This window comes from Zootoca vivipara, chromosome 8, assembly GCF_965207765.1.
Source record: "Zootoca vivipara chromosome 8, rZooViv2.hap1.1, whole genome shotgun sequence".
In the NCBI taxonomy this organism is placed as follows: Eukaryota; Metazoa; Chordata; class Lepidosauria; order Squamata; family Lacertidae; genus Zootoca; species Zootoca vivipara.
The window spans coordinates 4501350-4523775 of record NC_142591.1 but is presented as its reverse complement, the minus strand read 5'-3'; the positions used below and the strand labels follow the sequence as shown (position 1 = coordinate 4523775).

At 51.4% G+C, this 22426-nt stretch overlaps 1 protein-coding gene across 1 annotated transcript; it reads right to left on the bottom strand.

Moving 5' to 3' along the window:
• Positions 1-734: 734 nt before the first annotated feature.
• On the bottom strand, positions 735-10052 carry LOC118079347 (protocadherin-10-like). Its single transcript, XM_088676014.1, has 6 exons — positions 9893-10052; positions 9255-9584; positions 5722-8459; positions 1541-1593; positions 1343-1431; positions 735-994 (listed from the first exon to the last, which is right to left on the bottom strand). The coding sequence occupies exons 1-6, from the start codon at positions 10050-10052 to the stop codon at positions 735-737; spliced, it is 3630 nt and encodes a 1209-aa protein (XP_088532140.1).
• Positions 10053-22426: the final 12374 nt, after the last annotated feature.

Below are 22426 nucleotides of genomic sequence, written 5' to 3'. Positions count from 1 at the left end.
CAGCTATTTTGATGTGCTAACAGGATGAGAAACACACAAAAGTGCACCTGATATATTCACACATACCAAGAAGAAGACAACTACACATTTTACAAAATGGAGCTCTTGCTCAAAGACCTGTTGAAGTGTGCGGGGCTTGGCTGTTTTGACTTGACACACAAGCAGGAGGAGGAGACCTGTGCCCCCCCCACTGATGTTGTTAGTCTCCATTAACCTCAGGTAGCATGGCCAATGGCCAGGGATTATGGTAGTTGCAATCCAACAACATCTGGAGGGCTGCAAGTGTCCCATCCCTGCTCTAAACCCTTCCCCCTGCCACCGCCTGAGACATTCCTGTTCTACAATAGAAGACAAGTTTTTCACTTAACATCAAAGTGTGGTGGTTCCTGCTTAGAGCCCTCACCAGACCTGACAAATGAAACAGGAAGAATCTACATTCTTACAGTTTCCTTTTCGTTGATTCTCTCATGTCAAAAGCTACTAACCATTTGCTGTCCAGTGGAACTTATTTCCAGTTTAATCACAAATTACAACTGCTGTTGGTGACATAACATCACAGTCTTTCACAGATCATCAAGCTATCAGGGAAGGCAGCTTGCACAGAAGACTTCTCAGCCACTTGTACTAGACAGAACAGTGCAGGTGACAAAGTCCAGAAATCTCAGCCTTGCTTCACCAGCACCACGGACAGCACCCTGTCCTCTTCTGCGCCCACTACTGACCAAGAGCAAGCATTATTTCAAGTTATTGTTAATAACCATGTTGTCATGTATATCACAATATGTGGTCATTTTCTTCCTCTTTCCAAAAGTAGAGAAGCTGTTTTTGGCTTCCTGATCCAGAAACAGAGGCCCATCCTTATTGGCAGGCATAGTAGGGGTCCCCGGAATATACACGTTGTGTTGGTAATCCAAAGGGGACATGTGCTGTGAGTACACAGGAGCATACCGAGGTGTCCAGACGCTGTTTGAGGCACCAGGTGCCTTCTGGAGCTCTGTGAAAAGGGAAGATGTTATCCATTGACAGAAAGAAAATCTCAGGGGGATCACAGCACATCAAACATAGTCCCATTCATGAAATATGCTCCATCCAGTTCCCAATAGCATATCTGAGCTTCCATATGAAGTATCTAAGTCAGCAAAAGAAAATCTTGAAGGGCTGGGACTGAACCACCTACCCCTACAAATCTACACACCATAGCTTAGTTCAACTAGTAAAACATAATAAACGTAAATATGGCAAGAATTGAGCACTCCAAAGGAGTATGGAAGTTAAACATTTGATGGACATATACCAGCAGCTCTTAATTTACTATTCTGGGAATCCAAGGATCAAAACTCACCAGAGACTGGAGTGACCAAAGTGCGCAACCTGTCGTGTTCCTTCTGGATTCCTCGACGAACTCCCCCTACATCCTCTAGGCTCTGTGAACTAAAAAAGAGGAGCAAATAAGCAGAGTTATCCAATATTAGGGTAAGAATGCCTAACAGACTCCATAGCCATTGCTCTATGACTAAATGGCCCAGACCAATCCCAGTACCTCTTCAATGTTGATTGCTTAGATGGCAGCCAGTCTGTATTGGGTTGTTTCACCTGCAAATGAGAAAAAGCGGATGTTGAGTAGAATATCTGCCTTCATTACATTTGACCATAGGATGCTGTTCTGCCAGCCTTTTGTGTTTTTCAATAGGCATAGTAGCTAGCAGTGTTTTACAGCAGGGTCATAAAACATAAGGCACAGAGGCCTAATTAGGCCCCCTTCAGGGCCTTCTGTACACACTTCAGGCAAATTATTTAACTACTTTCAGCACCAAGAAGCCATGACTTTAATAGAGCAAAGATGCAAATTCATAATGGCAGCTACTTCCCATACACATGGCTAATCCTGCATAATTCCCTCTAAAATAATGCAGTGCTGCTATGAGAAGAACAGAACGGGAAAAGCATTGTACAGAGAAGAGCAAGGACTTTGATATTTGCCAGCATTGGCAGGCGGTGGCAGTGGTAGCAACCATGTTGGAGCCATCAGTGGAGGAGATGTGAACATCTTGGTGCTTGGGCTGGCAGGATTCGGAAACTTGCTTGGTCAGGTGTGACAATTTTGTGGGTAGTCAGTGGCGTGTGGGAATGGGGGGTTCATGGCAGGGAGCAGAGAGTTGCTGAAGGATGCCTGGGACTAAGAGGATAACTGGAAGAAAGAGAATGGCAGTCAAGGAACAGCAGTGGGACACGTCAGGCTATATGGTGTGGCAGGAGGGAAATGTCACTTGGGCAGAAAGAAAGGAGGCTGGGTTGCCCTCTGCTCCTCCAAAGGCCACTGTCATTTTCAGAGCCCATGAACCAGACAGCACCTGGTTTTGGAAGCAGGGCCCTGATTTCCATGAGTCCCAGTCAGGGAGTTCTACAAAGTTGTACAAACAAGGCCCTGGGTTGGTACTTGCATGCATATTCATCCTCTCTTGCCTGCAGGCTGCAGCAGGAAGTAATTTGCTGTATGTGAGAACCTACTCATCCCTGAGCCACAGAAAGGACTTTCACAGGACCACTGGCACCACGGTGTCTGTTCCGCAAACTGGGCTGTGATCATTCAAGTGTTAAGTACAGTAAGGCAAAGTCAAAGAATCAAGCGATGTGCTTGCATGGATGGACCAGCGGGCCTACAAGTGAAAGCTACTTTCTGAGAAAGTGCTCCAGCTTTAGGCACTTCCTTCCTGTTTTCAAACGCATAGATATTTTTTTTTAAAAAAATGGGGCCCTCAGCTTGAATATCACATAGCAGAACTTGACTTCCTTGGGCTCGTCTCAGTCAGCCGCTGCTTTTCAGAAAGATTTGATCGAAGGGGTATTTTCTCGCCCGAAGGGAAAGGAAGGGAAGCCGCGTCACACACACCCCCACCCCCGCCTCTTCTTTGAGGTTTCTGCCGTGCCTGAGATCAGTTGCGGGAGACCCTTTCCGGGAGGCGCCGCTTAGAGCCCCTCCGCGGGGGGCTGCGCTCCATCCCACAGCGGCGCCACGAGGCCCCCAGAGCCAGAGAGCCCCGAGCTCCTTCCCAAGAGGCCCCCTCATTGGTATTCTGCGTTTTCTCGGGCACGCTCCGGCTTGGCTTTTGCAGAAGTGGGTTGTTTTTTTATCTCGGTGTCAGACTCGCTGGATTGTGAAATGGAAGCGCCGCTCGCTTCGGCTTACTTTGAAAATCCCCAATTATTGTCCTATTGTTATGCGCTTTGACTTAATATGCCTGCCTCATTAGCATGGGGGTCACGTACTGGGTGGGGGAGGAGGAAGCCTCCCTCGCTCCCTGCCTGCCAATGTGCCACCCTGGATGGATGGAGAAGCCTCGCCAAGCGGGTCAGGGGCACTCCTTCCGGGGAGGAGAGGAACCAGGAGGCGCCTGACTTGGGAAAGAGCGGGGAGGAGAGGGCGAGGCAGGCAGGGGCGAGTTGAGGGGCCAAGCTCCATGGTCCTCCCTCCTTGAAATGAGTCCTGCGGGGGGGGGGGTTCATCGATTGGGCTTTGGAGAATGGTGACCCGGCCGCGGAAACTTCCGAGATCGCCTGCCCTCTCTGAAGCGCAAAGGCCCGTCCTCGAGGGGGCTTCTCGCCGACCTGCGCTGCCCTGCAAGGGAGTCAGCAGGTTGAGAAACGGGGAAGGGCAAGTCCCCCAGGCCTCTTGCTGGGAGATCCTGCTGCGTGGGCCTCTTCCTCCTCCGTAAAATGCCAACCTTTAACTCAAGAGGAATGAATGAATGCAATCCTTCATGCCCTAAATATCCCCGGAGTTGCTCCTAATACATTTCCACATGCCATCTCTCTTCTGAGAGACCACGGCCTGTTTGTCTCTCTGTCTGTCTCTGTCTTGCTGTTGGATCCTTCCGGCCGGTGAGAGGTTTGTCACCCTCCCCCGCCCCCGCAGCGCCAACCGCCTCCCTCCCCGTAGCGAGGTAGCTTTTGTGGCCTTGCTGCTCTCTCCTTGGTCCGCCCGAGGCGGAGAGGTGTGGAAATCAGCTCCGTACATCAAGTCACTAGGGGGAGTTTGTAACTGACTAGAGGAAAATCGCATTAACATATTAGACAACTGTGTCCAACGATCCAAGCGAAAATGTGAAAAAGGAAGACGACCTGTCTGCAGAATGACTTGTGCTCGTTTAAAAAGGGCTGTATGGTTAAAAGTGGTTTTCAAATGTTTGTAAGTGGATTATGCTTTTCATCCTCGTCCATCCTGGGTAATCGCGTTATTGAAATAGTATTTCATCGAAAAAATTAGACGTTATTCATTTATATGCTTAACAAATGTTGACATAAAAATCTCTTTCTATCTGTCAAGGGTTTTTTTTTCTCCCCCCTCCTCGCAGCAGCCAGCCTATTCTGTTCTTTTTTACACCAGCCCGGTGATCCGCTCTTGAAACAGCAAGGCGTTCGTCTCCCCCCCACAAAGCGCCTCCACCTTCCTCCGCTCGCCTGCCACCGACCGTAGCTCAGCATCAATTTCAAGAGGTGCCAAGAAGGCGGAGGGGTCCTCAGCAAATGGGATCGTGGCAAAGGTAAGGAGGTGCCTCTGAAGGAGCCAAACACAGCACCAGGCAGCGCTGGTCCTTCCCAAGCAGAAAGATGTGTCAAGCCCAACGCTGCTTCAGCAGCAGCAGCAGCAGCAACAGCAAAAGAAGAAGAGTGCCGCCTTAACCCCTTCCTTTCCCACAGGGATTGAGCGAGTGGGCGCTCATTCTGGGGCACCACGCACGGGGAAATTCTCCTGCTCACACCCATTGAAAAGAATGGAACCTGGTCATTTAGTTCAAGGAGGCTTGAGCAAGAGCAGACAGAAAAAAAAGGATAAGCAGAGGCCATTATGGGGAGTTGTAGGCGCGGTGCATTTACAACATGCCCACCGTTCAATGCCTGCGATGTCCTGGGCCCTTCTCTTCTCTGATATGGAATGTGATGTATGTGTCGTGCGTGGGTGCTAAGAAAGAGAGGAAGGGAGGGGAGAGCTTGTGCACGCTTATTCCGAAGAAAACCCCAGGGAATTCAGTGTGACTTCCCCCCAAGTCAATGAGTGGAGGCTCGTTGCTTGCCTCCACCTGATTCCCTCCTCTCAGCCAGAGGGAGGGAGTGAAGGAGGGGTGGTTGACCCCCTTGCCTTTACGGTGAGCTGCGCTGCGTGGCCAGGGACCCCCAGCTAACCTCGCGCCCCGCCTTTCCAGCGGGCTGGGAGAAAGACCTCGAGTGGGAGGCAGCCAGGGAGAGAGGGAGGGGCAGAGACAGGCAGGCAGCAGCGAGATGAGCCGCGGGGCCGTCAGGCGAGGGGAGCTGTCATCTCTTTCGACAGAGCCGGTCCCAGATTCCTCGGCGCGCTCCTCGTCTCAGCCTTAATGGGCGCTCGAGTATCACTTCTGAGCGCTTTCCGCTCGTCCCACTAATTTAAAACGAGCCTGACGTTTTCAAAATAATTAACTAAAACGGCAAGAAGCCTGGTGGAGAATTTTTTGCTGTCTGATGGTTACTAATGTCGACGCTGCCACTTGATCAAAGGGCCGGGTAATTATCTTTAAAAAGTTGCTCAGGAATGAAAAGATTTCGCCCTGCACAGATTTATTTTTTTGAAGACTGGGGCGGGCGGTGGCGGGGGAGGGGCGGGCGGGCGTAGAGTTGCCTAATCATTTTCGAGGGACTTTCCGGACACTTTTTGGCACAGCAGCTTCCCCCTCCCTCCCCAGAGGTTACCTGGCAGGAGGGCTGCAGAGAATTATTGGCCAAGCGGGGCGTCTTTCCCGGAGCTGGTGACAAGTTGTCCGGGACTTTCTCGTTGTTCCTGGGAGGGCCCGGGCTATAGGGCTTCAGGAACATGAAGTCGCTCTTGGCAGACTCTGGGGTGAGGCAGACCTTGTAGCAATAGCCAGGAGGGCCCCCCACAGCCGCGCCCTCCCCACAGTTGGTGGCCCCTTTGTTGCCCGACGGGCCCTGGGAGTTGTGGATGTGGTTGGAGTTCTTGAAGATGTCCGTCGGGGGCCCCGAAGGGTCGCAGGAGCAGCAGCTGCCGCCGCCTCCGCCGCCTCCGCAAGGCGGGAGCGAGCAGCTGTAGTCCTGCAGGGTGAGCCGGTCCTTGTGGCACTTGACGGCCGTGAGGATGACGATGGCTACCAGGAAGGTGAAGGAGACCGAGCCCAGGGACACAATCAGGTAGAGGGTTAGCGTGGAAGAGGCGGACTCGGGCCCCAGCGGGAACTCGCTGAAGTCCGACAGCACCTCGGGCACGCTGTCCACCACGGAGAGGAGCAGCGACACCGAGGCCGAGAGCGGCGGCTGCCCGTTGTCGCGCACCTGTACCAGAAGGCGGTGCCTGGGCGCGTCCTTCTCCAGGAAGGCGCGGATGGTGCGGATCTCGCCGGTGTACAGGGCCACGCTGAAGAGGCTGCTGTCCGTCGCCTGCACAATCTGGTAGGAGAGCCGCGAGTTCTGGCCGGCGTCCGCATCGACGGCGGAGACCTTCCCCACCAGGTAGCCCGGGTCTGCCGAGCGGGGCACCACCTCCACGGCCAGCGAGCCATTGCGGGGCACGGGCGCCACGATGACCGGCGCGTTGTCGTTCTGGTCCAGCACGAAGACGTGGACGGTGACATTGCTGCTGAGCGGGGGGAAGCCGGCGTCCTGGGCCAGCACTTGGATCTGGAAGTTGCGGATCTGCTCGTAGTCCAGCGAGCGCAGCGCGTACATGTGCCCGCTGTCCGAGTTGATGGAGACGTAGGTGGCCACGGGCATGCCCTGGATCTGCCCGTCGGCGATGGAGTAGGACAAGTAGGAGTTCTGCTTGCAGTCCGGGTCCAGGGCGCTGACCGAGCAAATGGACGCCCCGGGCGCGTTGTTCTCCATCACGTAGACGCTGTAAGAGGGCTGCAGGAAGCGCGGAGCGTTGTCGTTGATGTCCGACACATGGACGGTCAGCGTCTTCCTGGTGGCCAGCGCTGGGCTGCCCCGATCTCGAGCCGTGATGCTGATGTTGTACTCAGGCACAGCCTCGCGGTCCAGGGTGTCGGTAGTCACCAGGGTGTAGTAGTTGTGGAAGGAGGACTGCAGCTGGAAGGGCACGTCCAGAGGGATCTCGCAGCTCACCTTGCCGTTGTCCCCGGAGTCTCTGTCCAGCACGCTGATCACGGCGATGACGGTGCCCGGAGGCGCGTCCTCCAGGACGGGCGTGGAAACAGAGGTGAGGGTCACCTCCGGCGCGTTGTCATTGACATCCACGAGATGCACCAAGACCCGACAATGGACCGCGACGGCAGAGGGGCCGCGGTCCTTGGCCTGCACGTACAGCTCGTGCAGGTTGGCTCGCTCATAGTCCAGCTGACCCTTCAGGCGCACCTGCCCGCTGCGGGGCTCCACGCTGAAGAGCTCTCGGACCCTCGGCGGAGCGTGCCCGCTGAACGAGTACTCCACCTCGCCGTTGGTTCCCTCGTCCAAGTCGGTGGCGTTCAGCCTGATGACCAGAGTCCCCTTGGGCGCGTCTTCCGGAAGACTCACCGTGTAGGAGGATTGATCGAAGACGGGCACGTTGTCGTTGGCGTCCAGCACCGTGACCACGACCCTAGCCGTGCCGGAGCGCTCGGGGATGCCGCCATCCAAAGCTGTCAGCAAGACCCGGTGGCTGCGCTGCTGCTCGCGATCCAGGCTTCTCTCCAGCACCAGCTCGGCGAACTTGCTGCCATCGCTGCGGGTCTGCACCTCCAGCGAGAAGAAACCGTTGGGGCTGAGCCGGTAAGTGCGCAGGGAGTTGGTGCCCACGTCCGGGTCCTGCGCGCTCTCCAGGGGGAAGCGGGCACCGGGCAGCGCCGACTCCGTCACCTCTAGCACATACTCTTGCCAGGGGAAGCTGGGCGCGTTGTCGTTGATGTCCAGCACCTCCACCTCGATGCGGTACAGCTCCAGCGGGCTCTCGATGACCAGCTGCAGGTGCAAGAGGCAGGCCCCGCTGGCCTCGCACACCTCCTCGCGATCGATCTTCTCGTTGACAAAGAGGATCCCGTTCTCCAGGTTCACCTCCAAGTGCTGCTTGCTGCCCGCCCGGGACACAATACGAAACCGCCTGGCCGACAGCTTAGCCACATCCAGCCCCAGATCCTCGGCAATGTTGGCCACGAAGGCTCCGTGCTCCAGTTCCTCGGGCACCGAGTAGTGCAGCTGGCTGGCTGCTGGAGCCGGAGCCAGAGCCAGAGCCAAGCAAGAAGTTAGCAGGAGCAACAGCTCCAACCTCCCGCAACTCCCAGCGCAGCCTGCGAGCCTCGGGCTAAGCCGGATCCCCCCTGAACCCCTCACCCAGCGGGGAGTCCCGCCGCCTCCATCGGGAGAAGGCATCGGTGGGCTCAGCGCGGACGCGGCAGAGCACTGGCGGCGCCGCAGCTGCAGCCTCCGCTCCCGCCCTTGTGCGTCTTCATCATCAATGGACTTGGACTTCCAACTACTTTCGGCTGGCAGGGGGAGCCGGCAAGGGAGGACCCGCCTGCCATTTCAGCACCGCATTGGTGGACAGCGCCGTCGAGCCCGAGCTCGAGCGGCTGCGACGAGGACGGGCGGAATGGTTAACCCTTTCGTAGCCGGGTGAGGCGGAGGAAGCGACGTGCGGGGAGAGAGAGAGAGTGTGTGTGTTTTAATTCTTATACCCAGGAGGCTGCAATCATTTCCATGCGGGAAAAGGTCAGGTACCTTCCCAGCGTGGCGCGGTGTATTATCAGCAAAGCGAGGATAGCTTAGAAGTCCCCGATGGAACAAATTGGCTGAGGCGGAGAAATTGTGGATCTTGAAGAGCAGCAACCCTAGTTGGCGCCGAAGCTGGTCGCTGGAGGGGAGGACCCTGCTCTCTCTCCGGGTGTCTAAGCTTCGATCTCTTCCCAGAGAAAGAAAGTTCATTCCACTCGGGGATGGCAGGAATTCCCTCTCTTCCCGCCCCTGTTTGCTACAGCAGCATCTCAGGGGTAGATTAAAGAGCCCTCAAACACATCGAAAGCCAAATCCTCCCTATCCTGACATCAGACTCCACGCATGGATTTAACCTTTAACAGATGGTTAAGCTTCTACAGAATTGATTACATTTTCCTGCACACCGTTTTCCTTGTAATGCTGCTTTGTTTTTGTTTGTTTTTTAATTACCAGAGAAGAGGATTACATCCCAGACTGCCGGATCAAGGCTGATTCTATCAGCGCAGAGTCATGGAGAAAGCGCGCGCGCCCCCCGCCCCTTCCCCTCTCCCCGCCCGCCCGCCAACACGCCTCCTCCTCGCTCTCGGGCCGCCGGAGTTCCCAAGTGCCTCTAATGCCCCCGACTCCGACGGCGAGAGCAGAAACAGCGAAAAGCGCCTTGAGGAAGGAGGCTCCACCGTGTGGCTGCTCTACAGGTTTTGCATTAACCTTTCCGCAGCGGAGTGGGTCCAGGCAGGCTGACACGCCAGCCACAGGCGTAGGTGGGAGGCTGAAATAAATTGACTGCAGTCCGCTGCTCAGGACCAGCTCTGCGTGTCGACTGATTCTGCTCCGGTTTGCGCGGCAGGTGGGGGAGTCCTCCTCCTGCTGCTGCTTTTTGCCTCCCAGTTGTTTCTCTGATGTAGGTACGATTACGCGGCGTGCAGAGATAAGTCTTCTGTCCGCAGCCTAACCACGAGGCGTCGTTCCTGCGGATTTACGCCTCTTGGAAGGCAGCGGGGCTCAACCGGTTGACACCGTGCTACAGAACTTCAGGCGAATTGTGGTCTCCCGCGTGACAAGGAAAGAGCGATGGCAGCTCTTGCTTCACCTTCCTCTCTATATCAAAACGAATGGCCCATTCCAACACATATTTCCAACACAATTTCAGGCCCAATTCCAACACATGTTTGCAATAACAATAAATGAGACTTATGTCACAGGCCAAGAAACCCGTCGAGGGTCCAGGCGTCGCTCCCCTTCGCTTCCATCGTCCCATTCACGGTGTTTGATTGGTTTTCTGGTGGCCTGGCTTTTCCGAGGGCCACCCGCAGCCTCTCCAACCGAGCATCTGGGGTCTCCTCCGGGCAGGAGACGGCTCGCATATCCCCACTAGTCTCAGTTCAGGCAGATGAGGACGGCCACAGGCTTCTCCCGACGTTCCTTAGGGGGTGTTGCGGAAGCCCACGGAGCCCTCCGAGCAAAACCTCCCCGAGCTCGACTTGATTAAAGGCGGCGGGGCGAGGGAAGGATAATCTGATAACAATCTACTTAAGGGATTTGGAAGAGGCGCAGATTTCAGAGGAGATTGAGCCCTGCACTGATACTGAGCAGAGAACACAGATCCGGCGAGAAGCAGGCTGCAGGTAGCCGCTCTCCTCTGCTCGCCATCTCTCCACACACACAGCACCTCCGCTGGATCTTCGAGCCTCTGTCCGACGCCGTCCTTTTTCTGTCCACCACAGTGAAAATCATTTGCGGGGAGGGGGGAGGAGGAGGACTGGGCGAGGATACTATATTGGGCGTCAGGCTCGAGGGTTAAGAAAGGCAAAGGGTTCATCCTAACACCGAGAAAGGAGGAGAGATTTTAGCTATGGGGCAGTCGAGCTATAGGGGGGGAGGGCTGGGCTAGTCGTGGTGTAGACACCTCTCACTAGATTGATCTTCCCGGAAAAGGTAAAGGGACCCCTGACCATTAGGTCCAGTCGTGACCGACTCTGGGGTTGCGCGCTCATCTTGCATTATTGGCCGAGGGAGCCGGCGTATAGCTTCCAGGTCATCTGGCCAGCATGACAAAGCCACTTCTGGCGAACCAGAGCAGCACATGGAAACGCCGTTTACCTTCCCGCTGTAGCGGTTCCTATTTATCTACTGTACTTGCATTTTGACGTGCTTTCGAACTGCTAGGTTGGCAGGAGCTGGGACCGAGCAACGGGAGCTCACCCCGTCACAGGGATTCGAACCGCCGACCTTCTGATCAGCAAGCCCTAGGCTCAGTGGTTTAACCCACAGCGCCACCTGGGTCCCGTGATCTTCCCGGTAACCCGAGGCAAGTGGTCAGATGTGTTTCATCCGGGCAGGTTTACCAACACAGGGCTTTCCACTCACTGGTTCAACACATCCATCTGTTTACACACTGCTCTTTCTCTCTCTTCAAAAGTAAAACACTGGAGACAAACTTAGAAATAAATAAAGTTTATTTCATTCCCCCCGCCCTCCTCCAAACACCCGCAAGGCAGTTAAAAAAACAACAACCCTATCCCCAAACAGTGCGTAATAAAGCACTCTAGCAACTCACTCCAGCTGCATACCTTGGGGAGCCATCCATGAACAGCTAAATTGGCTGCCAGAAATGGAGTTTACCCTTGTTTGATCATACATGCAATTATGAAGCACTTATTCTACACAAGAGGACGAGAGTCTGCACTTACTTAAGTTTTCACTCTTTTCCGGATTTTGGTGGGGAACATCAGGGTGCTCTTATAGCCCCACAGAGAAAAAAACTCCTACCGGTAGCCCGGCCCTGCTTCGTTTGACACACACACACACACACACACACACACACACAAAATTCCCTGGTTCCCGTGGGCTGCTTCCACCCTTGCTCCGCCATGGAACGTGGAGGTACCCACCCCACTCTTCCATCGGAACCCAACGCTGCAGCTCCAGAACTCTCACGCATCGTGAGGGGCAAATGATTTAGTCGGCGGCCCTTGGATCTGACCAACTGCCAAGGGTGCAAATGAGCATCATCTGCTAGTTGTGCGAGAGGGTCATGGAAATACTCAGGGCCTAAGCTCCCGAGGACAGGAAACTGCAGCCGTTTGAAGGTTTTGGACTACAACTCCCATCACGCCTGGCCATTGGCCACGCTGGTTAGGCAGGATGGGAGCTGCTAGTCCAAAGCAGGCTGCCTTTCCAGCCTCTTTCAGGCCCAGACCCTACATCTAAAGCAGATTTAAAGTCCATGGCTTCAGCCCGCACCCAAGGATCATGGGAACTGTAGTTTGTTATGGATGTTGGGAATTATAGCCGTGGGGGGGGGCGGTAAACAGTTCCCAGCCAGGATTGGGTGACACCTGGCTTGAGAGCAGTACATGTGAAAAGGATCTAGGAGTCTTGACATGAGTCAACAGTGTGATGCAGCAGCTTAAAAAGCCAATGCAATTATGGGCTGCATCAATAGGAGTATAGCATCTAGATTCTAGATCAAGGGAAGTAATAGTACCACTGTATTCCGCTCTGGTCAGACCTCACCTGGAATACTGTGTCCAGTTCTGGGCACCATAGTTCAAGAAGGATACTGACAAGCTGGAACGTGTCCAGAGGAGGGCAACCAAAATGGTCAAAGGCCGGGAGATGATGTCTTATGAGGAACGGCTTAGGGAGCTGGGCATGTTTAGCCTGGAAAAGAGAAGGTTAAGGAGTGATATGATAGCCATGTTCAAATATATAAAAGGATGTCATATGGAAGAGGGTGAAAGGTTGTTTTCTGCTGCTCCAGAGAAGTGGACACGGAGCAATGGATAAAAGCTACAAGAAAGAAGATTCTACCTAAACATTAGGAAGAACTTCCTGACAGTAAGAGCTGTCCGACAGTGGAATTTGCTGCCAAGGGGTGTGGTGGAGTCTCCTTCTTTGGAGGTCTTTAAGCAGAGGCTTGACAGCCACGTGTCAGGAATGCTTTTATGGTCTTTCCTGCTTGGCAAGGGGTTGGACTGGATGGCCCTTGTGGTCTCTTCCAAATCTATGATTCTGTGATTTGTTGGGATGAGGCAACATTAGTTGGGACTAGCAGAGGAGGAAGGCTGAGAATATTCGGTGGAGACTCTTGCTAAGGGTGACGTGGAGGAGAGAAAGGGATGCAGCGGGGGAGGGGCCTCCTTCCGTTTCTCTTCCAGCCCCCTAACTTCCCTCGGCCTCCCCCAGCATTCCAAGTCTGTGGCTGGGGGAAGCGAGCGGCGATGAGCAGCAAAGGGGCCCTCGGGTGAGTTCCTCTTCACCAGAGCCAATGCACGTCTACAGGGGTAGTAGTAGCTCTGCATCCGGCATGCAGAAAGTCCCAGGCCTGGTCCCAGATTTCTCCAGTCAGAGCTGGAAAATGCTCCTGGTCTGAAACCCTGGAGAACCACTGCAGGCCAGAGTGGACAGTGCCATGGGCATAGGCAGGATTGGGGGGGGCAGGACACCCACCTGTCATCGTTCTCTGTCGGGCTCTATCTTGCAGATTCAGAAAGAAATGTCTCAACAACAGTTGTTTTAAATTACTTTCTTTTGACCCCAGGTGCTCAGAAAAATCTGTCAAAATCTTCAGTCATTTGAAAACTAGGGAGTTAAATGAAAAAAATAACACCTGGGAGTTCCTTTCATGTGGTTAACGAGTATATTTTGCAAAATTACGAAGAACACGCCTTTTTTCATCTTATTTTTAAAAAATCTAAGCTAAAATAAGTTTTCTTGGATTTGCTGAAAACCTTTTCAGCACTTCCCCTTGCCCTTGGAGGTCCCGGAGCTGAACTGCCTCGGACTCACCTGGCAGGAAGGTCTAACACGGCACAGAGCTGTCCTGCTGGAGAAGCGCAAGAGGGCCACCCTGCCATCCAACCTACCTGCCACCCTGCCACCTTTGCCATTTGCTGGGCTGGGAGTGTGGCTCCTGGTGGGCACCAACTTGTCCCTTCTCTGCAACTGCAAAGGCTGCTTTCAGAGCCTCCCCTACAGTCAAGACGAGCAAGGGGGTTCCCTTCCTGAGCTCTGGCATTCCCTGTTCCCAGGTTCCCTCTCTGCCTGTCCCCAACCTTCTTCCTGGGTTCTTGGTCCTTCTTTTGCCAGAACAGCCTTCCGCTTGGCTGCTCTTCGATGACTTGCCTGTTCCAGGCCAGTGCTCTTGAAAATCCTTCTGACATCCCCCTTTTTCTCTTTTTGGTGGGAGCCAAAATGGGAAGAGTTGCTGGCATTTTCTTCTTGCTTGCCTTCTCCTGCTTTCTCCTGCACAATTTCTGGGCAGGCAGATAAGGCATGATAGGGAGCAGGGGGGAGACTCATTCATTATCAGAATACCAAACAATGGTGGTATCTTCCAGAGTGTGGTGGGTAGGCTCAGGGGGTGCTCATAGATTTGGGGCCCCTAAGGTTCATTGGTCACAACTGTCTTCTCCCCTGTTTAGAAGAAGTAAACAATAGGTCTCCACCTTTATTGTATTATTTCTATCCTACTATTTATATCCTACTAAGGTGGTGTGCAGGAACCCAAGTGGCGCTGTGGTTAAACCACTGAGCCTAGGGCTTGCCGATTAGAAGGTCGGCAGTTCGAATCCCTGTGACGGGGTGAGCTCCCGTTGCTTGGTCCCAGCTCCTGCCAACCTAGCAGTTCGAAAGCACGTCAAAATGCAAGTAGATAAATAGGAACCGCTACAGCGGGAAGGTAAACGGTGTTTCCATGTGCTGCTCTGGTTTGCCAGAAACAGCTTTGTCATGCTGGCCACATGACCTGGAAGCTATACGCCGGCTCCCTCAGCCAATAATGCGAGATGAGCGCGCAACCCCAGAGTCGGTCACGACTGGACCTAATGGTCAGGGGTCCCTTTACCTTTACCTTTTAAGGTGGTGTGCACGTGGTTTCTAGGTGGCATGGACCAGACCCAGATCGGCTTAGCTTCAACAAGGTGGCAGCCTCATGCCTTCAGACTACACTCTGGGATGGCCTAAAAACTGCATTTTTCCTACAAGGATCCCAGCTTTTGCTAATTGGAGAGGTTCAGACTGCGAACTGGTGAAAAATTGTACAGCAGAACCAAGTCCCTGTTCAAGGCTGCAGTTTTCAGTAGGGAAATATTTGAGGACTCCACTAAAACCTATTTTCATTTTCTGTCTGGCATTGTGGAGGCCGTGTGACTTTCTCCATCAATGACTGTGAAGGAAGCTTGGAAACTGTTATATTCAGGTAAAATAACATCGTGAAATGAACAGGCAAGCCATGGCAGCAGTAGGGGTGAATCTCTTTTCACAATCTTGACAAAGTAGTGCAGCTGCTAATCAACAAACAACTGCAGAGTGTATATAGGATTATATGTACAAATTATAGATGAATGTGGTAATAAATCTACAACTCGGTGAGAATTCAGAAAAGGTACCCATTGAAAGACTGAAAGGTATGCCAAAAACAGCAAGAAATGCCTGTCATAGACATTCAGGGATCATTATTGCAGCTGTAAGCCTGACTCAGTGCCCTCTTGACCCCTGTCCCTCCTGGCTTATTAAATCTACCAGAGAGGCAAGTTGACTGGTTGGGTCCACAGCATGGTTCATTGCATGAGGGGCCAATGCCGACTGTGGTGCTGGGTTTTTTCCCTAAAGAAACCAGGCCTGGACTCCTTGGACTGGAATAAATATTACCAGTCGCAGATACCCTCTTCTTGGAGAAAGTGGTGAAGACAGCTGTGGTGGAGCAGCTGCAAGCATTTTTAGATGGCATGGATTGTTTAGATCCATTCCAATCTATGTCCAGGCCTGGCCATGGGACTGAGCTGGCATTAGTTGCTCTGATGGATGACCTTTACAGAGAATGAGTTAAGGAGAGAGCAATCTTGCTCCTATTGGTTAAAATCTCTGCAGCTTTCAATACCATTGACCATGGTATCCTCCTGCACTGGCTCCATGGAATGGGAACTGGGGGCACTGTATAGAGTAGACAACTGAAACAAAATGCTCCTTCAAATTTGAGTAGGTTCAGTACAGTAGTGGTTTATGAATAGGGCTAGTGGAAAATTAATTCCTAGTTATGGATTTATCTTACTATATAATAAAATTGTAAGATGGTCATTACACTGTATTTCACATGGTCACCAGTAGGTGGCCACAGCAACTTCAGCATGCTGTTCTTTGGTCATTCTTGTCCTTTCTTCTCTGAAAAACAAAAGCATTGTTATGAGTTGGGGAGGGGGGAATAGGCTATATGCCAAGAGCAATCTAACCCATGGATCCAGCAAGTGTTTAAATAAAAGCTAGGCTAGCTTCATGGTGAGGTGATAGATAGGGCTGGACAATACCCATAGCTGCCAAGTTATCCCTTTTTTACAGGGATTTTCCCTTATGCTGAATAGGCTTCCTCGCGAGAAAAGGGAAAACTTGGCAGCTATGACAATACCTGGTTTTCAACATTGTGATATATCATCAGTTAGACATTGGGATATATCAATATATCAGAATGTCTGAAATAAGGATGGAGCATGGCTGGCTTCATGGTTTTTCTTACATTGTGATTTTTGCATAGCACCCACCCACAAAAACACACACACACACCCAATGATTCGCGATATATTGCCAAGTTAGAACTCATGAAACTGATATCATGATATGGACTTCAAACTGGTTTGGGGTGATATATCGATATACCACCCAGCCCTAGTGATAGCCTGGGTGATGGGCCATTAAGAGAACAAGAGATGGACAATGAGTGGTGGACCTCCCCAAACTCATGGGTAGTTAGAAAGACAAAAGCAGAGATGAGGACAGAGAGTTGAGTGGTGTGAGCTAGAAGCAAAGCAGGAAGCTGGGAAACCAGAGAGAGAGAATCTCACACAGCTTGGCGGTTGGGGTGGCGTGCAACAATATATATCTCTGCATACTTACAATCCAGCCTTTCTACTTGCCATTGAGCCTACTTGCCCACCCTTCTTTAAATAGAAAAGGCCAGTTTAACTGGAATGGAGCATGATCAACCCACTTTGGGGTATGAGTTTGAGATTACTATGTTCAGAGGGGAAATTGCTTAAGCTCTGTGTGAAGTCTTTGAGTCATCACACCTGAGCTCAGGGAAGAGCAGCCAACTATTCACCTACCCATCAGGAGAGAATTCCTCTCAGACATTCCAGAATCAACTGGCAACCCTTAAGATGCATAACATATTGCAGACAGACAGCAGGGATAACAAAACTGATTTTCCAGGACTTACAAATATGAATTTTAGGCTAGTTCGCCAAAAAGATATACCGTAGCTAATTTCCATCACTGCCAGGAGGAGGCAGGCAGGCTGGTTGCACCTAGACCAGCTGGAAGCTAGTCCCTTGCACTCTTGCAAGGCCAGTCAGTCAGTGTGGTACCCGCCTTGGCACATGAAGAGGGTGAGCACCTAGAATACACTGTTGTTTTCCACCATCAACACAGATTACGATCCCAGCACCATAGGGCTGCTACACCCAAATAAAGAAAGGGCTTATTTTATTCATAAAGCCAGTGGAGCAGATAGACAGCATGGTGTGGTGGTTGGAGTGTGGGAATAGGACCTGGGAGACCAGGATTCCAATCTGGAGAGGGAGAGAAGTGTGTGTGCCACCTTCAGCTCCTTGGAATAAAGTGGTATATAAATGTAATAATAAATAAATACAAATAGGAGAGTCATATAAATTAGATAAAACCATAGCACTTGGCATAATCCTAGATTTTTATTTATTTATTGCTTATTTATTTATTGCTTATTTATTGCTCACTGGAAGGACAGATTGTGAAGCTGAGAATTGATGCTTTTGAATTATGATGCTGGAGGAGACTCTTGACAGTCCCATGGACTGCAAGAAGATCAAACCTATCCATTCTGAAGGAAATCAGCCCTGAGTGCTCACTGGAAGGACAGATCGTGAAGCTGAGGCTCCAATACTTTGGCCACCTCATGAGAAGAGAAGACTCCCTGGAAAAGACCCTGATGTTGGGAAAGATGGAGGGCACTAGGAGAAGGGGACGACAGAGGATGAGATGGTTGGACAGTGTCCTCGAAGCTACGAACATGAGTTTGACCAAACTGCGGGAGGCAATGGAAGACAGGAGTGCCTGGCGTTCTCTGGTCCATGGGGTCATGAAGAGTCGGACACAACTAAACGACTAAACAACAACAACAACACCATGTATTGTCATCTATGTGCACAGCACTTAAAAAAACAACAACAGGTATAACAGATCCTCCTGCAAAAGGCTTGCAGTCCAAAGAAGATGGAGCAAAACTAGAGATGAAAAGGGAAATAACAGTCTGAGCAGCCAGGAGAAGAAGATGTGATTATTTCAACTGCACATGCTTTGGCTTACTTACAAATGAAGCTGATGTTGAGCTGAGCTACTCAGTGGAATACTGACTTATGAACAGAGAAGAATTTGGCCTTTTCAGATGATCCCATCCCATAGGGGAGGGTCCATACTTTAAATGCTGCACAGCTGACAGCCTGTAATGGAAGCAGCCTAGGGCTGGAGCAGCAAGATGCCCTGCCCATCAAAGCACAACAACACTGTGCAGCGCTCTGGCAATATTGCATGCTTCTTCCAGGGAGGGGTTACTGTAGGTCAGCAGTGATGCACTCAGGCAGAGTCATGTGGGTGGCCAGGGCAAGCATAGCAGGGATGTTGCTGGTCAGCACTGATGCACATTGGCAGCACTGGGCAAAGAGCCAGAGTTGGAAATAGCAGGGGGTGCTGCAGGTTACAGCTGAGATGCCTTGGCACAGCTGCCTTCTGGCTCCCAGCCTGGCCTGGCCAATATTATTATTCCACTTTCATGCACACCAAATTCTTAAGATGGTTAAGATAATAATGTGCTAGAAATCTCTCGCAGAGGAATTGAAAACAAATGCTGGGATGATTAATGGGTGAGGGGAATACCTTTTATTGCAAGAGCTGGTTTGGGGATAAACTCTCTTCCATTTCTGATTTTTTTTGTTTGTTTGTTTTATTACATTCTTTATATATATTTATTTCATCTGCAACTATTATATCTGTGGATGCATCAACTGTTTAAAGCTGAGACATGCCTGATCGGCTGATGCTGCCCTGGGGAACATCTATATGAAGATTAGAAAGGGCACCAAGCAGGAATGAAACTCACAATATTGCTATTAACGTGGAGAGTCAATTGCAGCAAGCTGCATTTCTACAATTGGATGCTGGGGGGTGGGGGGTGGAAGGAGTGCTAGGTGGAGGTATTCTGCGATGTGTGTACCCTCTGTAAGTTAATCATCTATCCTTCCCTGAAGGAGCTTCAGCTTTTTGCATTAAATTGGGTGAGATGAACACAGGTGCCTTTAGGGAAGTGAAGTGGCTGTGTCAATGAGGTGTTTGTATTTATTAACTCACAAGATGGACGGCTGGGCTCCCTGTGATAGGAGAGAAAATATTAAAATCCTAAACCTCGCACAAGGCTAGCAACACCAAGCCACAGTCTCTAATAAAACATTCTAGTCAGGGATGAAGAGCAACCAACTGCAAAAGGAAGGACCCAGGAATATCCTCTGGCAAGCTTACCAGGAGGGCGTGTCATTAAAAACCCCTCGTTTACTGAAAGCAGAAAAGGCTCCTGATCCCAGCTAGCACATGTCACGGGGCATCTAAGGGTTGTTTCACACACAATGTTCTTTAGGTAACCATCCCAGGCATGCATAAAATGGAAAGTGCGAATATGACAAAAAGATGTTTCAAACATGTGCGAAATGCAGGTATAATAATAATAATAATAATAATAATAATAATAATAATAATAATAATTATTTATTTATTTATACCCCGCCCATCTGGCCGGGTTCCCCCAGCCACTCTGGGCAGCTTCCAACAAAATATTAAAATACAGAAATCCATCAAACATTAAACAGGGCTGCCTTGAGATGCCTTCTAAAGGTCTGGTAATTGTTATTCTCTTTGACCTCTGGTGGGAGGGCATTCCACAGGGTGGGTGCCACTACCGAGAAGGCCCTCTGCCTGGTTCCCTGTAACTTGGCTTCTCGTAGCGAGGGAACCGCCAGAAGGCCCTCGGCAATGGACCTCAGTGTCCGGGCAGAACGATGGAGGTGGAGACGCTCCTTCAGGTATACTCAAAGGAAGCTGTGGCTCCCTGTCAAGTGTACAGTCTGGGCCAGTCTGGGGTTTGGTGTTGTCTGCTGTGCGAAACAGTCACAAGATGTCAGTTACACCCACCATACAAGTCATTGCTAAGGGTATGGGGTCATGTTCAATGTGCTAAGCACTGCTGCTACTGCAGTTCTAGTGTGCTACATGGCCCTGGAGTGCAAGTCCCATGGTGGGCAAAAGATTCCTGCATTGCAAGGAGTTGGACTAGATGACCCTCATGGTCCCTTCCAACTCTACAATTATTTGATTCTAACTAGGCCCTTTCCCCCAACTGTTTGTCCTACATCAAGCAGCAAGCCAAATAGTGCCTGGACACCAAACGCTGCAGCCGGTGACACCACTGTTCAAACATTCACTTTAGTAGGAGCACAGCTGAAAAAGAAGCTAACCAAAAGATCAGGTGATGACTGGAGACACCCCAAGAATGCACACCTCACTTCAAAGGTGGATATAGCCCCAACACCATCCCCCCCCAACATGTGAACCTTCACATAAACATTTCAGAGAGCAGAACAACTATTATGTGCATAAATAATGGGTAGAGGTAGAGAGAAGGTCTGGTTTAGGGGTGCATAACTGGAGGTAGCCATGGCTACACATGGTCCCTCTCCAGCATCCTACACATCCAACAGAACAGCAGTGCCCACATACAACTGCCTCTATAATAAACTAGCAGCCAGACACCTGATAGGTCAACAGCATAGCTGCCAAGTCTCCCGTATTCCCCGGGAAATCCCCATTTTTCCAGCTGTTCCTAGCTGAAAAAACGGATTTTTTTGTTTTTTCCAGGTTTATTCTGGCGCGGTGGCCATTTTGGAACTGGGCAGAGCATGCTCAGAAGCGACTTTTGATGCTGCTCTGCCCAGTTCCAAAATGGCTGCAGTGCGACTTCTGGCGCTGCAGCCATTTTGGAACTGGGCAAAGCAGCATCAAAAGTCACTTCTGAGCATGCTCCGCCCAGTTCCAAAATGGCGGCAGCGCTACTTCCGGTCTGCTACTTCCGCCCGGTCCCTTATTTCTCCGACAGCAACTTGGCAGGTATGGTCAACAGGGGAGACATGACCCAAATGAGTAACCGAGAGGGATGCTGTCAACATCCACGGGCAAGATACAGTCTGTGCAGAAACGCAAGGGGGCCAGAAGCCACAGCAGAAGCAGAGTTTGGGGCTCCAGAAGGATGCTTCTAATGTTGACCCAGGTCAGATTTTATTAACAGTCGGCCAGTAAGATAGTGAAATGAAGGAGTCATGTGGTTAATTGCCTGAAGATGGACGGAAGTATTTGGGTGCATAGAAATTCCCCTCCGTCAGATGCAATCAAGATGCAACCACTGGTTATTTCTGGTTGCAACAGCTCTCCATGGCCATGTGAAATGAAGTACTGTACTCTTCAGCTTGCCAAACAAACAGAAAAAGTTTCTGCAGTTTAATTACAATGACGGGGGGGGGGGTTAAAGGAGAAATACAAATAATTAGCATTGGCATAATGGTTTAGAGTAGGGATGGGTGGTGGCAAAGAAAAAACAGGTATATAAAGGAGAATTCCTTGGATGCCTTTTCTCTCCACTCCTCAGCTGTCCCATCCACCTGTATTGGGTGATCTTGTGCCTCCATGATTGCTGAAGGCCTATTGCATGCCTTACTTTGCCTTACTTTACAAAGCCTTACTTTGGCTAGTGGAGGATGCTCTTCTGGTATCACCTGTAGGGACATACAATTTATAGGAAACTAGCTGTACCCAGCCACGCATTGCTGTGGCTCCGTCAGGGCCCCCGTTTACCAGGACAGATGCACGACGTAACGACACCTCTCCCTCTGTTCCTCCGGCAGGTGATATTCCCCCCCACATGACGTCACCCTCCACCCCTAACCCCCTCTCTCTCCCTCTCGCATACCATTTGGGCATGTTGGGGAGGCTCTGCCCGGTTCCCCCGGCGGATTCCAGCGGCCGAGGGGGCAGGCAGCGCAGCTTGAGGTCCTTACCAAAGGCGGACATGTCCAGGGTGGCGGGGAGAGCCGAGGCGCTGGCTGTGGAGGGAGAGGATCCTGCTCCCCGTTTCCCAGAAGGAGCAGCCAGCCAGCTGCTCCCAGCACCCTCTGTGCGGTCGCGTCAGAATGACGCCACCACGTTCCCCGTGGCATAGCCTGTAAGTGACTGTGGAGGCCAACTCTGGATCCACACGTCCTTCCACAGTGGGGACATTGGTTTCCGGGCGGGAGTTGATCACAGTGTGGATTTGCCAAGAGTGCCTTCTTCTTAGCAAGTTTCTCCCTTGCGTCCTGAGTTCGAATGTCTTCAAAGCCCATGACACCTTCGGTAAAGGCTGCTCTCCAACTGCAGTGCTCGTCGGCCAGTGTTTCCCAGGTGTCAGTGGTTTTACTATATTTTTTAAGATTTGCCTTGAGAGAATCTTTAAACCGCTTTTGTTGACCACCAGCATTACGCTTTCCATTTTTAAGTTTGGAATAGAGTAGTTGCTTTGGAATATGACAGGGATGTCCAACCAGTCGATTGGGATCGACTGGTCGTTCCCTGGAGGGTTTGGTAGATCATGGTTGATCCTTTTCCTTTGCGGTTGCAAAACAGCATCCGTCCC